This window comes from Podarcis cretensis (genome assembly GCF_951804945.1).
Source record: "Podarcis cretensis genome assembly, chromosome: 1".
NCBI classification, from domain to species: Eukaryota; Metazoa; Chordata; class Lepidosauria; order Squamata; family Lacertidae; genus Podarcis; species Podarcis cretensis.
This window is the reverse complement of record NC_137170.1, coordinates 86,945,260-86,958,435: the sequence shown is the minus strand read 5'-3', so window position 1 is coordinate 86,958,435 and position 13,176 is coordinate 86,945,260. Positions and strand designations below refer to the sequence as shown.

Sequence of the window (13,176 nt, the reverse complement as noted above, 5' to 3'; positions counted from 1 at the left end):
GGCGTCCAGCTGAGGCTGATGGGAGTTGTAGTCCAAAGCATCTGGAGGCCACTATGTGGGAGAAGCATTAAATTAACAAAACATCCTCACTCCATTTTGAGTCTCACAAGCCATCCTAATGGGACTTGCTTCCTTTTTGTTCAGCCCATTCCACAGAGCCCCGAAGTGCTGCCAGTCTCATATAGGATTGCCTCCCGTGTTCCCCAACACAGACCTCTCACCTTTGACACTCAGCTCAAAGCGCAACTGGTCATGATGGGAGTGGCATATGTACTCTCCAGCATCTGCTTTGCCCACGTTGCTCAGCAGAAGGCTGTGGACCCGGCCCTCTCTGCGCAGCTGGCACTGGTCGCCCGCCACCAAGGCCCCTCGAGGTCCTTCCCACCTCACCATAGCTGGCTCCTTGGAGACGATGGCAGAGAGCACTGCACTGCCACCCTCCAGCACCAGCACCTTCTCTGGATGCTCTGGCTTGGGAACAAACAGCACGGGGGCCTCTGGCGGAAGAAGAAGAGGATTAGAGAGGGTAGAAGGTGGTCAAAATGGTCTCCAAAATCTGCCCAGCTGAGCCAAGTGGTTCCTTCAAATCCCCACCCTACACCTTGTCGATTGATGCAGCTAACTCCACTTCTGGCTTTTCTCTTTAGTTGTTCTATGTGTGTCACTCCAACTCTCCCTTGTTACTGGGGAACACAGGAGACTTCCATCAGACCTTGATGTTTGGTCCATGAGTTTCCCCCTTGCCCCACACCACCACCAGGGAGGAAATACCTTTGCAAGGAGGATATTGTAGGTTGATAGTTCACACATGGGACCACCCTACAGCTCCTAGCACCAAACACATGCTCCTCCTGCCACAGCACCTTGTGATACCACACACTTTTCCAATCCTCCTCCCACTGCCAATGTCACAGAATGGAACTGCCACAATGGCTGCCACAGGCTTCCAGAAACATAAGGAAAATGGAGGAGGAGGGGGGACTTGGTTCTGGAAGCTTCTCTTTGCTACTGTCGCCCCATCAGGCCTAGAAAGGGAACTGGTGGGCCCATCTTACCTTGCACATACGTTGTGAAATGCAATTCATCATCCCCCGTGTCACAGGTATAGGTGCCACTGTCACCTGGCTCAGCTTGCCTGATGGTGAGGCTGCATATTGCCCCCTCGCTGCTCACCACCAGGCGTGGCCCAGGATAAAGGGGCCGCATGTTTTTCAGCCACCGGACAGAAGCTTTCTCTTGGGAGAGACGGGCAACCAGGGTCATGTTCTCCCCTTCCTGGACTTCCAAAGGCACATGGGCATCGTTCTTGTTCACAATGTGCACAGGGGGTGCTGGTAACAAGAGATAGAAGACCTCCCTCTTAAGCAAGGCAGGGGACATTTTGCTGTCCTGTGAAAACACAGCCAACCCCACTGCAAAGCAGGCAGGCTGGTGAAAGGAGGTGGTCTTGGACTTGTGCCAATAAAAGGCAAGAAATTGTCAAGGGTTGCTGTTTTTCTTTTTTTAAGCTGTAGCTCTACAGCTACAGGGGTTGTATTTTACATAAACCCCAACTAACATATTTTCTCCTGGATCATTTATTTTGTGATAGCACTTTAGTACATAATTAAGATTGCCTGGCACAAATTCAGCATTTCTAGACAACAACATATGTGGCTTCCTTCTATTAAGTATGAACATTTTGTTTGCAGAAAAGATCCTAGAGAAAAGAGGTCCAGCCTCTCAGATTATAATAATCAAATACAACAGCATCGCTGGGAAGTGCAATTTGGATTTTCTGCCCCAGGAGTCAAAATTCCTGACATCCTCTGTGCATAATTTTCTGTTTTCGGGTGTAAAAATGGCATCGGGGGAATTTTGCCAAAGTGGCAAAATGTCAGGGAAAACCTGGATGTATGGCAATGTGATGGAAAAGGCAGTGGAAACAGCTCCAAAAGCTTAAGATCACTATTTTGGGGGGAGCTTAATAATTTGGGTTTGTTCCCCAAAAAAGCTCGACATTTTTGAGGTCTCAACTACTTTGTGGGTGTCAGGAATTTTGCTTTTTGAAATATGGCAACCCTAACATAGGCAATGTCAGGGAACACTTAATCCAGAGGGAAACTAAGTAGGACTCAATAGTCAGTAGCAAGACTCCATGGTTGCTCTTGTTGCTCCCACCCCTTCTTACTCATACCCATTTCAGGAAATAAAATAAATCATGTGGGGCAAGTGCATGTCAGCAAACTTGCTTCGTTTATATGTGGTAGCAAAATTTCACTGCTTTTGGTGAGCATTTGTATGTTCTAAGTCCTGAACTGCCCTGGCAGTGGGTGCCACAATGAATGGAGCTGAGCATTTGCCTCAAGACAAAATCCACAGCCACTCTAGAAATGTGTCCTGCTGCCCCCAGCACTTGTTTTTGCTCTTTGGCTTCCTCTTCTCCCAAAAAGGCATGGTGCCCAGTCCCAGATGCTGGAAAGGCCACTGCTTCTGCCTGCTGGCACCCTACCTTCTTGGCAGAGGCCACTGGGATTACTTCCCTGCCTCTCCTCAAAGCACCTGTCCTGGCCTGGTGGGGGCAGCCCTTGCCAACTCCCTCCCCCTCACACTTAAGAAAAGAAAAACAACCTCCAGTCAATAAGGCCTCCCTTGCTTTCAAGGAGGGCAGCATTTGTTGGCAGAAGGTGCAGAAGCAGTGGCGCCTGAGAATCGGCCGAAGTTAAATTTAACCCCCTCACTGGCAGAGTGCAGATAGAGAAGCAGCCTGAACCCTTCACTTGTCACCTGCCGCGTTCCATTACTAAGTTCCTCTGAGCCTGAAGGCGGGAGCACAACTCCGGCTCTCTGTACTAACCTCCCAAATGCTATCGATGAAGCAGGGGTCACCACTGTGGCACCCAAGGGCATGCATGCACCCCCAGAGGACTTCCCTGGTGCTCACAGGGTCCCCTCCTGTTGAATTTAGGCTTGAAAGAAGCATTCTTTGTAGCCAGTAGAATAGGTTATGGTGTGTACTTGGCTGTTTGTGTATGGTGCCTACAACATGCCCATGGATCCAAAAAGGTTGGCAACCCCTGCTACAAAGCAAAGAAACCAGCCAAGGCTGGCCCAACCACTGGACAGAGTGAGGCAGCTGAGGCAGCAGATTTTGGGTGTCATGAAAGGGCAGCAATTTGTTAGCTTGCTTTTTGACTACCTCTGGTCCAAGCAATTGCACGACACCAGCTCCTGAGTTCTCCATCCAGTGAAGAAGGAATGGGATAAGCAACATTTCTGAGCCGCCCACCTCTCTGTAACCCTGACTTTCAACCCCAGTCATGGCTTGCCAGTTTTCTCACTTTTTTTGACGAGGCCTCACCTGCCACTTTAACTATGGACTCCATTCGGTCAGTGCCTGCATCACACACATAGGAGCCTGAGTCTCCCGGCTTGGCTCCAAGGATGGTGAGTTGGCGTTGTCTCCCATGGGCTTCAATGCGCACACGCTTGCTGGGTACCAGCTCCTCCCCATTCCGTAGCCAGCGCACAGCAGCACTAGGCGAAGACACCTTGCAAGCCAATACCAGAGCCTCTCCGGACACCAGCGAGTGGTGCTCTGGAACCCCTGTGTTTCCCACAATGGAGATGGGAGGTTCTTAGGAAACAGAGAAAGAGACAAGGTGTCACAGCGCAGGGCACAGACAGGGCCTGCAGGTCTACAGAAAGAAAGGCACACACAACCATCTGCCATCCGGTAGTCATAAAGAGCCCCCAGAAGGTGAACACAAGCACCAACACAGATAAGATGGAGCAGAGGGGGCACAAAGGAATACCACACAAAAAGGTGGGGAACATTGTGCTTTTCTGACCCAACAAAGGATGAGGCAGCAAATTTCAACCCTATCTCACTTCCTTTCCACCATGAAGCAGGCCCAGGTTTGGGGGAGGGGAAAACTAGAGATTCCTTTAAATGGGCAGAACCTTAAAAGCTCAGTGTATTCACATGAGACTGATTTCAGAGGACACATGAAGGACTGATAGGCAGTTTGCTATGAAACATCAAACACCAGCGCATTAGAACTCATACACTGTGGTGTTCTCACTGCCCACCACTTGCTGCCCTCTCAGTGTCCAGTGAGGCCTGTTATGCTGTCCACAGATGGAGTGATTTCCTTGGGTCTCTTTCCTGGGTGGGCAGCTGTAACAACACCAGAGGAGTCCTGCTGGGTCACACCAAAGACTTCTCTAGTGCAGCATTCTGCTCTCACAATGGTCAGCCAAATGCCTAAGCAAAACACAGGTGCAATTGCCCACTTCCCACTTGTGCTCCCCAGAAACTGGCATTCAAAAGCAGACTGTATGGAATATACTGGAGGTAATATACAGTGATCAGGATTAGCAGCCACCAGTAGCTTTATGACCTGCTCCAGGTCACTTCCAGACAACCTGCTTATAGAGCATGTTTGCACCAAGTCTGCGGGGAGGTTGTTTATTAAGTATTCATTCTAATTCCTGGGGAGATTATACAATTCTGCATCAAGCAGTTGTTTTCTGACCTTTTCCAGTGAATTTTCCCATCACTTTCCTTATCACAAAAGGTCCAGTTTTTGGGGAAAGTGGGTTTGTTGCAGGACAGCACCAAATCAATTTACTTTGCGTAAAAAAACTGACGGTTTGGAAGTGCCCCCTGACCCCAGAACAGAACTCAATCTGCCAGGGACTTGTCCTTTGTACTCTTCTGCCACAGCTACTATCTGTTCACAGGCACCTTCTGAGTTTCCACATTAAGTGGTTAAAACCCATCTCTTAAAAAAAAAAGATTTTACTATATGATTTTATATTGTAAAACTCTGTGATACAGCGGTATCTAAATATTTTTATATATAAACATGTTCTCAACAGCAGTTGGAGATGAGGTGCTAGTATTCTCCAAAACCACCAGCATTCTTGAAAATAAGCAAATAGATATGCATTTGCTTAGTTTTCATAAGTAATTCATGTAGAATACAGCTTTTTTGGTACTGAATGTTTATTGTTGTTGGGCTGCTGGTTTTTTTTAAAGCACCAAGTATCCACAACTCTCATTATTACTGCAAACATCAATAAGAACAAGTTTTAACTCATAAAATCACCATGGATGATGGGAGATTATTTGTTGCAGAGATCCCACTTAACAGGTGCTTTGAATGATAAATGTTACAAGATGTTATATCAGTGGCATTTCATATAGAAGTTGGAGATGCAACAATGAAGGCAAGCTAATTACATGCATGTTGGTGTCAAGGAGAAGGAACTGAATGCTATTGGCATAAAGAAGCCGAGGCAATAAATTACAGGATATGAATTTCCCACTCTTTCTTTTCCTAACATTATGAGGATCCCTCCGAGATTCTATTCAAGAGACACTGAGAATTTGTGGGCAACATTACAATAGCAGCCAGAACTGTAGTTGATGGAAACACGAAACAAAAGGTAATGACTGTGAATAAGTTGACCTTTTGCAAATGTACGTGGGAGGACAAATTCCCATCGAAACCTTTTTATCCCTTACTGAATTTAGATTACTGAAATAATATTGAAGCAATCTGTACACTGGGACATGATGCTCTTTCTGCTGTGAGACTGCATTCTTGCCTTGAAAAAAATGATATTTTTTTTAAGGTTCTCAAAAGCGGCCCCTCTCCTTCCAGGCCCAGATCTTACCCTCTACTGTGACGTAGAAGATGAGGCTGTCATCACCACTGTCACACAGATACTCTCCTGCATCACAGTGCTCGGCTCCCAGAATCACCAGCGAATGGCACGCGCCATCCTGCTCCAGACGCACACGGTCTGTGTCCTGCAGCTTCTCTCCGTCCTTGTACCACTTCACCTCTCCTTTAGGGCAAGACAGCGTCACAGACAGGGTCAGGTCCTCCGAGGTCAGGCAGCGGTGCTGAGTCTGCAGTTCATCACGCCCCACAATCCGCACTGGGGGGTCTGCCAGCATAAACAAAGGTTCTGTTAACTTTCCACTGCTTCTCAATCCAGTAAACATTTTCATAGCGCTCTTAGTGTGCAAAGCATTCTGCAATCCATATTGTGTTCATCCTAACAACAGCCTCCCTACCCAAGAGACTATTTTTTTCCTGGTTGTACATAAAATGCATCCTAAGCACTGTGCTGTTTAAGAGAACTGGAATGAAATGAAGTGTATCACTTGGGGCACCTAAATTCCATGGGTTTAACCAATGTTACATCATTCTGAGGCTATGGGTCCATTTGACTTGGGGGATGACTTGCTGCTTAGGGTCAGTCCCAGTGACTTCAGTTAAGCACCAAGAAGGCTTGCTCACAACAGTGTCAGGTAGCAAGAGTCCTGGGCACAGCAAAGAATATAACAACAATTACTTCCATTTTCTATACAAAAAAAATGTGTTTTGGGCATTTTGAGCCAATGGGCAGGTTTACAATGTTAAAGGAGATTAAGATCAATTGAAATAAGCTGGGCAAAGGAGTTTAAGTGCAAGTGATATGGAGGGCACTGTCATTTTCACATGTCAAGTTTAAATTGACTTTGAGCCACCTGTCTCAAACTAGCTATGCTATATCCAATCACTGCTCCTGCAGAAGAAAAGTGGAGGATGCAAATGATGTGAGCATCCGGGACACTGTAGGCTTTATATGCCTAACTGAAGCAACACGTGAAAACATATCTTATCCTCCTCTTACAGAAGCCTCCCAGGGGTCTCTCCTCCAAGAGGCTGACCATGTCTACACATACACCTTCAGCAGCATCACATACGTGTGCGTGTGTTTTGGGGGGCCCTTAAGATGCCCAATTGCCTTGGAATTTTGCTCCTTTTGTTTCCTTGCCTTCATAACAAATTATTTTGGCTTGTGAGACAAATTCCCATATCAAATGTGCATCAGGGCATAAGTTTCCCTTAGCTGTGTGTAACCAGCACGCTTCTCGTGGGCCATGCAATCTTTCTCCATCTCAAGTTTATTAATTGACGGAGTTTTCCTTTGGGGCTGCTTGCTTGCTTCTTTACTTACTCTCTCCCCCCACCAAAAAAAGTCGAAGAACATCCTGTTTCCTGGCCTCCGTCCCGTCATTTGGATATGAGTTCTGAGAAATTGTCTGATAATCACTTACGTGCTGATTCTACTGAAAACAAATCCACTGCCAAGACTACACCACACTGCCACAAATGCAGTGCCACCTAGAGGCCAAAACTATAAAGCACAGCAGACATTTCCCCCCACTCAAGACTCCTTTTGTTCTCATCAGCACACTGGGTTGTGTACACACTCCCATTGACTCTGCATCCAGGGCACACTCACCACTGGTTTGGGAAGCTGTGTACACATGACATTAGCCACAATCCACATCTATCCTGCAGTTTCTTGAGAAATACTGAGTTTTGATGTGTTTTACCCCAAAAGAGCTTCAATACAATTTGAAAACATAAGTCATATTAAGCCTTCCGCGCCCCCTCTCTGCCCACTGGCATGGACAGACAGCAGGCAACCTGGAAACACATCCAGCTGTAATGATGTGTATGACAACATGCAACTATGATTTGAAATGCAGCAGGGAGGAGACCTTGCTGCATTTTAACCAGTAATGTGTACAAAGCCCAGCTCACTTTTAATCAGTTCTCATCAAAGTGTTAGGGGTGCTGTTATGTACTGAGTTGAATAGGATCCAATATGCAGCAGTCTGATTGGTCCTAGAACAATAGGATCCAAAATACAGCAGTCTGATTGGTCCTAGAACAATAGGATTCAGAATGCAGCAGTCTGATTGGTCTGCAGGAGCCACCTAATCCGGCTCCAGATGGAAATGAATCCACAACCTGATTGGCCTACAGGAGAATTCCGGAATTAGCCAATCACGTGCAGCCCATTGTGTAAATAATGTATATAAAGCAGATACTTTGAGGGGACTTTCATTCCTCCTCACCACTATGAGCTGAATAAAGAGCATGAAATCCACTCTCGACTCTGAGTATATTTCAGGTGCCAATGCATACTTTATGGAATGGCCATGTGTCTTGCTTTGCAGACAGCATTCCTCTTTTTGAAGGAGTTCTTTGTCTGAAGGGTGGTCCAATCCAAGTAATGTTTTAAAAAAACCGAACCCTGAGAAGGGAAAGCAGCGGGAGGGTCGGGCGGGGGTCTTGACGTTGCCCATCAACCGTGAACACCTGAACAACAGACTGAGCAGGCTCATAGTCACCCTGTGGAACGCCCTCCCATCAGATGTCAAGGAGATAAATAACTATACAACTTTTAAAAGACATCTGAAGGCAGCCCTGTATAGGGAAGGGGTTTTTTATGTTTGGTGTTTTATTATGCTTTTATTTCTTGGAAGCTGCCTAGAGTGGCTGGGGCAACTCAGTCAGGTGGGCAGGATACAAATAATAAAATTATCATCATCATGACATGCAAATCTGTGCCCTCTTTTAGGGGGACCCTCTGCTAACACCACTGTTAACTACTCCAGCCTCTATGGTGACTGATAGCATTCCTGTGGCTAAGCATTTCCCTGGGTTTCTGCTCAAAACATACAAGATGTCAAAAAAATGTGTTGCAGCTATCCTCAATTCTTCATTTCCCTATGTGGAATTTGCATTCCTCTGCCATCCCCAATACTGTAACTATAAAGCCCAGCTTGGAGAACTGGCTGTGACAAACCAATAATAAGGGAAAGGCACTTTCTTTATGATTGGCAGGAGAAAACAGAGAAACCCTTGTGCCAAAAATGACAACTGTCCCTCTATACTCCTGTGACCAGAAGTACCATTTAATTAAGTACTTCCTGTTGAGCTTCCTGTTTGCAAGCTACTGTTGCTTATTGGTGTGATGTGGGGTGGAAAACATTTTTGGCACCAAGAAGCTAGGGGTTTCTATCTGAGGAGAAGACCCCTGAATCCATGCTATTCAGTATTGTCTTGCATTAACCCACCTTAATCGTGCCAGATGCACTCATAAAAAGTTTTCATTTTACAAAGCTAGCAACAGTCCTATTAAGAATACCCTTCTCTAAGCAAAGCAGCAAGGTGATGGGATCCAGTTTTCAATCTCAAGGAAGTGCAGAATGAATACTGTTCATCTCCTTCACATTATGAACCTCTACTTCACTGGTAAATCATAAAGACACCCCCCCACCCATCACCCCACAAGAACATCATACACTCCTACTAAGCAGCTGCTACCTATCTAATAAAATTTCAGAGTAATCGAGTCTTAGGGGTTGGACAAGACCAAAAGTCTTCTTCAGCTTCTCCTCTGTGCCTGAAATGAATCTACAGCACATAGCAACCTCTTCCCCTGCAGTTTTAACCTTTCACATAACTAAGACTAAGAGAGTGCATCACAATCAGAGAACATGTCTCACACCAAAAGATAACTGCATGTAAAGAGTAGCTCAATAAAGCAGCCTAGACAGGATTGCTACCTTTGCAATGGCCTTCAACGGCCACAGCATTTCTTATCACTGCAGCTACATAACAAGATAAACTTCAACTGTTGGTTTCAGCCTGCCATTCCACTGCTATAGGCATACAACCTCTGTTGGTAAAATACTGTGGCAATCCTTAAAACCAGACAGTTAAAGCAAAAGAAATGGTCCACTCAGGAACAGCAATAGATCTGAACTGGTATCAGGAAGAAGCAGGGCTTCAAATCCCCTCCCAACCCAACACAGCAGTTCTTTGGACTGGGTAGGAGAAACCTTGGTATGTGGGCCATATTAGAACCGTACTATCTACAATGTTCCAGGGAACCAGAGAGCATTTTTATTCAGTTCAGCTACATTTTTATGGGTTGTCCATTTTAAAAATTGAGTTCTGGCAAGCGAGCATAGCAAGGAAAAATAAGTTTCTTCCATTCATCAAAGTGATCTCCCCACTTTTCTGCACATGCTTTAAATAAGCTGATGGTGATGATGGAGCAAAAGGGGATCTTGTGTGCATGAGGAAGAGTATTTTCAAATCACTATGTATGAGATGGAACACATTGTTTCTGTGATAGAACTCCATGAACCTGACGTTTGTGGTTTTGGGTCTTCAGCCTTGAGTGTGAAGCCAACTTCAAACCCCAAGTCTCCCAAGCCTAAATCTTCACCTCGCCACACACAACATGCATGTCTGTGGTTGTGGCCATCTCTGGAGCCTCAGAGAAATAAAAGGGCAGCACAAGTCACTTTTGTGCCAGGTGTAGGAAATGCAAATGGTGCTCCCCATAGTAACAGAAGGGGGGGCACCCATATCCCTGAAGAAGAGGAGCCTTTTTGCTGGTGGTGCTCCAGCTTTGAAACTCCTACATTGTATTTTATATTTTGGCTCCAGGTTAAGATGTTCTTCTTATTTGCCCTGGCTTTTAAAATGTATTGTATTATTATTTATTGTATAGCTGGCTGCATGGGTTTTGGTTTGTTCATTTTGATCTTGCATGTAACAAATAGCTGGTGATTAGCAATAACCCAAAATCTGCCACTAATGATAGGCCTGCATTTGTAGTACGTGGAGTGCTTACGAACTCATGCTCAGAACAACATGCACAAGCTCTCTCTGGACAATGAATGATGTGCAAACATACTAGTGGGAATGACAGCATCAAGTGGTACAAGAATGCAGAAAACACAAAGAAAAGTCAGCGCACTTCTAGGCAAGCCAAGGAACCAGAAATCCAGGGCAGAAGATCACAAAAAGCCAATGTTTAGAGCGAACACTTCCCGTGGACTTTAATGGTCAGGGGTCTTTGTTATGAGTCTACTGGCAAAGAATGCTACCAAAGTCATATAATACCAGATTGCAGGCTCAGTTCTTTAGGAAATAATACTGTTATGCCTCTGCTTTCATTACCAAATTAGAACCTGTCTGGATTTAGGAGATAAAGTCATGCTGATGCCCAGAGCACCGGCTCTGGGGAATGTACAGCCAGTCCTCATTAATAAGCTCCAGGACAAGTTTGCTCATGCTCTGTACAGAAGGCAGTGCAAGGAATGTGGCCGACAATGAGAGTGTCTGGGGTCTGGAATGGGTCAGTACATGAAATCCATCCCAGCAACATTGGCTTGGAATTCCAACACCCCCCTGCCCAAACTACCACCCACCCACACTCTTTTCTCAGCTCCCTTCCCTGGTGCTACCAGGGTCCCTGAGCACTGCACTCACCAGACACCTGGACGGCGAAGGCCATGGTATCATCAACAGCGTTGCAGGTGTACTTCCCAGAATGCTCTGGGCCAGCTGCAGGGATGACCAGACACCGCCGGGCACCCTCTTCCTCCAGGATGAGGCCGCTGTTAGCCTCAAGCGTGACACCGTCCTTAACCCAGCGGACTGGCGCATTCCCATGAGAGAGAACACAGGTCAGGGTCACTGTCTCCCCCGTTGAGGCCTTCAGGACAGAGGGAGTCCTGCGGGGCTGCACGATCTTCACAGGGGGCTCTGGAAGGAGAGGGCAGGCAGCCCAGATATGAAGCGGCCACAGGCAACACTGCTGTTGCTGGGCCACACCCACAATTTTTTCACTGGAGGGGCATGTGGGAGAAACACTGAGGAAACCCTATGAGTAACTGAGTATCACATACAGTTTGGCCTGACTTCCCCAAACATAGGTCATTCCAACAGTTCTCCAACTTCCCTCTCCAGGAATTATTTTAAAGCCATACTTTTAAAAGGGCTGCTAGAACTCAAAGCAATGCTGGAGGGTGTCTGTACGGTTAAGAGTGGTTCCCACAAATACACCTGGGGGTGGTATTAGGCCTTTTTGCTGCAGCGCCATGCTAGCAGCTTATGCCCAAACATTTGTAGCTGGAGTCCTCTGTGCAGAGTTCAACTCCTTCTACAGGTTTTGCCAAATTTATATACTGGTCAGAATAAATGTTTGAGAGCTGTTTGAAGTGCAGCCATAGAAGGATGCACTCATGCAAATAGCATTGTTGGATCCCCAAACGACAAGGGAGATTCCCTATTTAGGTAGATGGCCTATTTATTTACTGCTTCCTTAGAAACACATTTAGCAAAGCTCTGGCATTTCCACAGTACGCAAAGCCAAAGCTTTGGCCAGCAAAAGCTCATACAATGCATTGTAAACAAATGTTGGTCTAAATAAGAGTTATTATTTTACTGACCCTGTGAATTTTGGCCAGTGGGGATTCCCAAAACACCACTAGCACTATGGAGGCCAATCCCTAAGAGATGGGATCTCACGGCGAACACATAACATGCATGCACAGAATGACAATCCCTCCTTTGTATTGATTATTTGAGCTCTCTCAGGGTTTGCCTGCAAGAGCACAATAAGTTTATCTATAAAGTAAAAGGTACAGTGTCTAGGGCTTTGTAGTTCAGAAAAATAGTGAGAAAGGGGGACATGACAGAAGTACATACAATTATGCATGGTGTGGAAAAAGCGGACAGAGAGAAGTTTTTCTCCTTCTCCTACTAGAACCTAGTGTGACCCAGGGAAGCTGAACATTGGAAGATTCAGGAGGACAGTCAAAACTAAATACCTCTTCACGTAATTAAACTATGCAATTCACTGCCAGAAAATGTAGTACTGTAATGGCCACCAACTTGGGCAGCTTTAAGAGGGGTTTAGGATAAGGCTATTTGTCACGATGGCTGTGTACTACCTCCAGTGAGAGACACAGGATGTCTCTGAATCCCAGTCACTGGGAATCCCAGGCAGGGAGAGTTCTGCTGCACACATGCCTGATTTGTGGGGCTCCCCACAAGCATCTGGTTGGCCACTGTGAGGACAGGATGCCAGACTAAAAGGGCCTTTGGTCTGATCCAGCAGGCCTCTTATGTTCTCATTAGAGAATACTGTAATAATCTGCTGGTGTAGATTTAGTTGGCATAACGCTTGCTGAACATTTCTGGGCGTCAATGTAAAGGTAAAGGTAAAGGGACCCCGACCATTAGGTCCAGTCGCGGACGACTCTGGGGTTGCGGTGCTCATCTCGCTTTATTGGCCGAGGGAGCCAGCGTACAGGTCATGTGGCTAGCATGACTAAGACGCTTCTGGTGAACCAGAGCAGCACACAGAAACACCGTTTACCTTCCCGCTGGAGCGGTACCTATTTATCTACTTGCACTTTGATGTGCTTTTGAACTGCTAGGTTGGCAGGAGCAGGAACCGAGCAACGGGAGCTCACCCTGTCGCGGGGATTCAAACGGCCGACCTTCCAATCGGCAAGCCCTAGGTTCTGTGGTT

At 46.3% G+C, this 13,176-nt stretch overlaps 1 protein-coding gene across 5 annotated transcripts in view; it reads right to left on the bottom strand.

Moving 5' to 3' along the window:
* OBSL1 (obscurin like cytoskeletal adaptor 1) overlaps window positions 1-13,176 on the bottom strand; it is a 69,718-nt gene that overhangs the window by 22,902 nt on the left and 33,640 nt on the right. For 4 of the 5 annotated variants that reach the window (XM_079986360.1, XM_079986362.1, XM_079986361.1 and 1 more), the window contains 5 exons: window positions 11,127-11,402; window positions 5,665-5,940; window positions 3,341-3,616; window positions 1,056-1,331; window positions 222-497 (listed from right to left, as the gene is read on the bottom strand). In XM_079986360.1, coding sequence (XP_079842486.1) covers window positions 222-497; window positions 1,056-1,331; window positions 3,341-3,616; window positions 5,665-5,940; window positions 11,127-11,402 — 1,380 coding nt within the window. The remainder of the gene's footprint in view (window positions 1-221; window positions 498-1,055; window positions 1,332-3,340; window positions 3,617-5,664; window positions 5,941-11,126; window positions 11,403-13,176) is intronic. The other variant, XM_079986363.1, reaches the window with a different exon arrangement.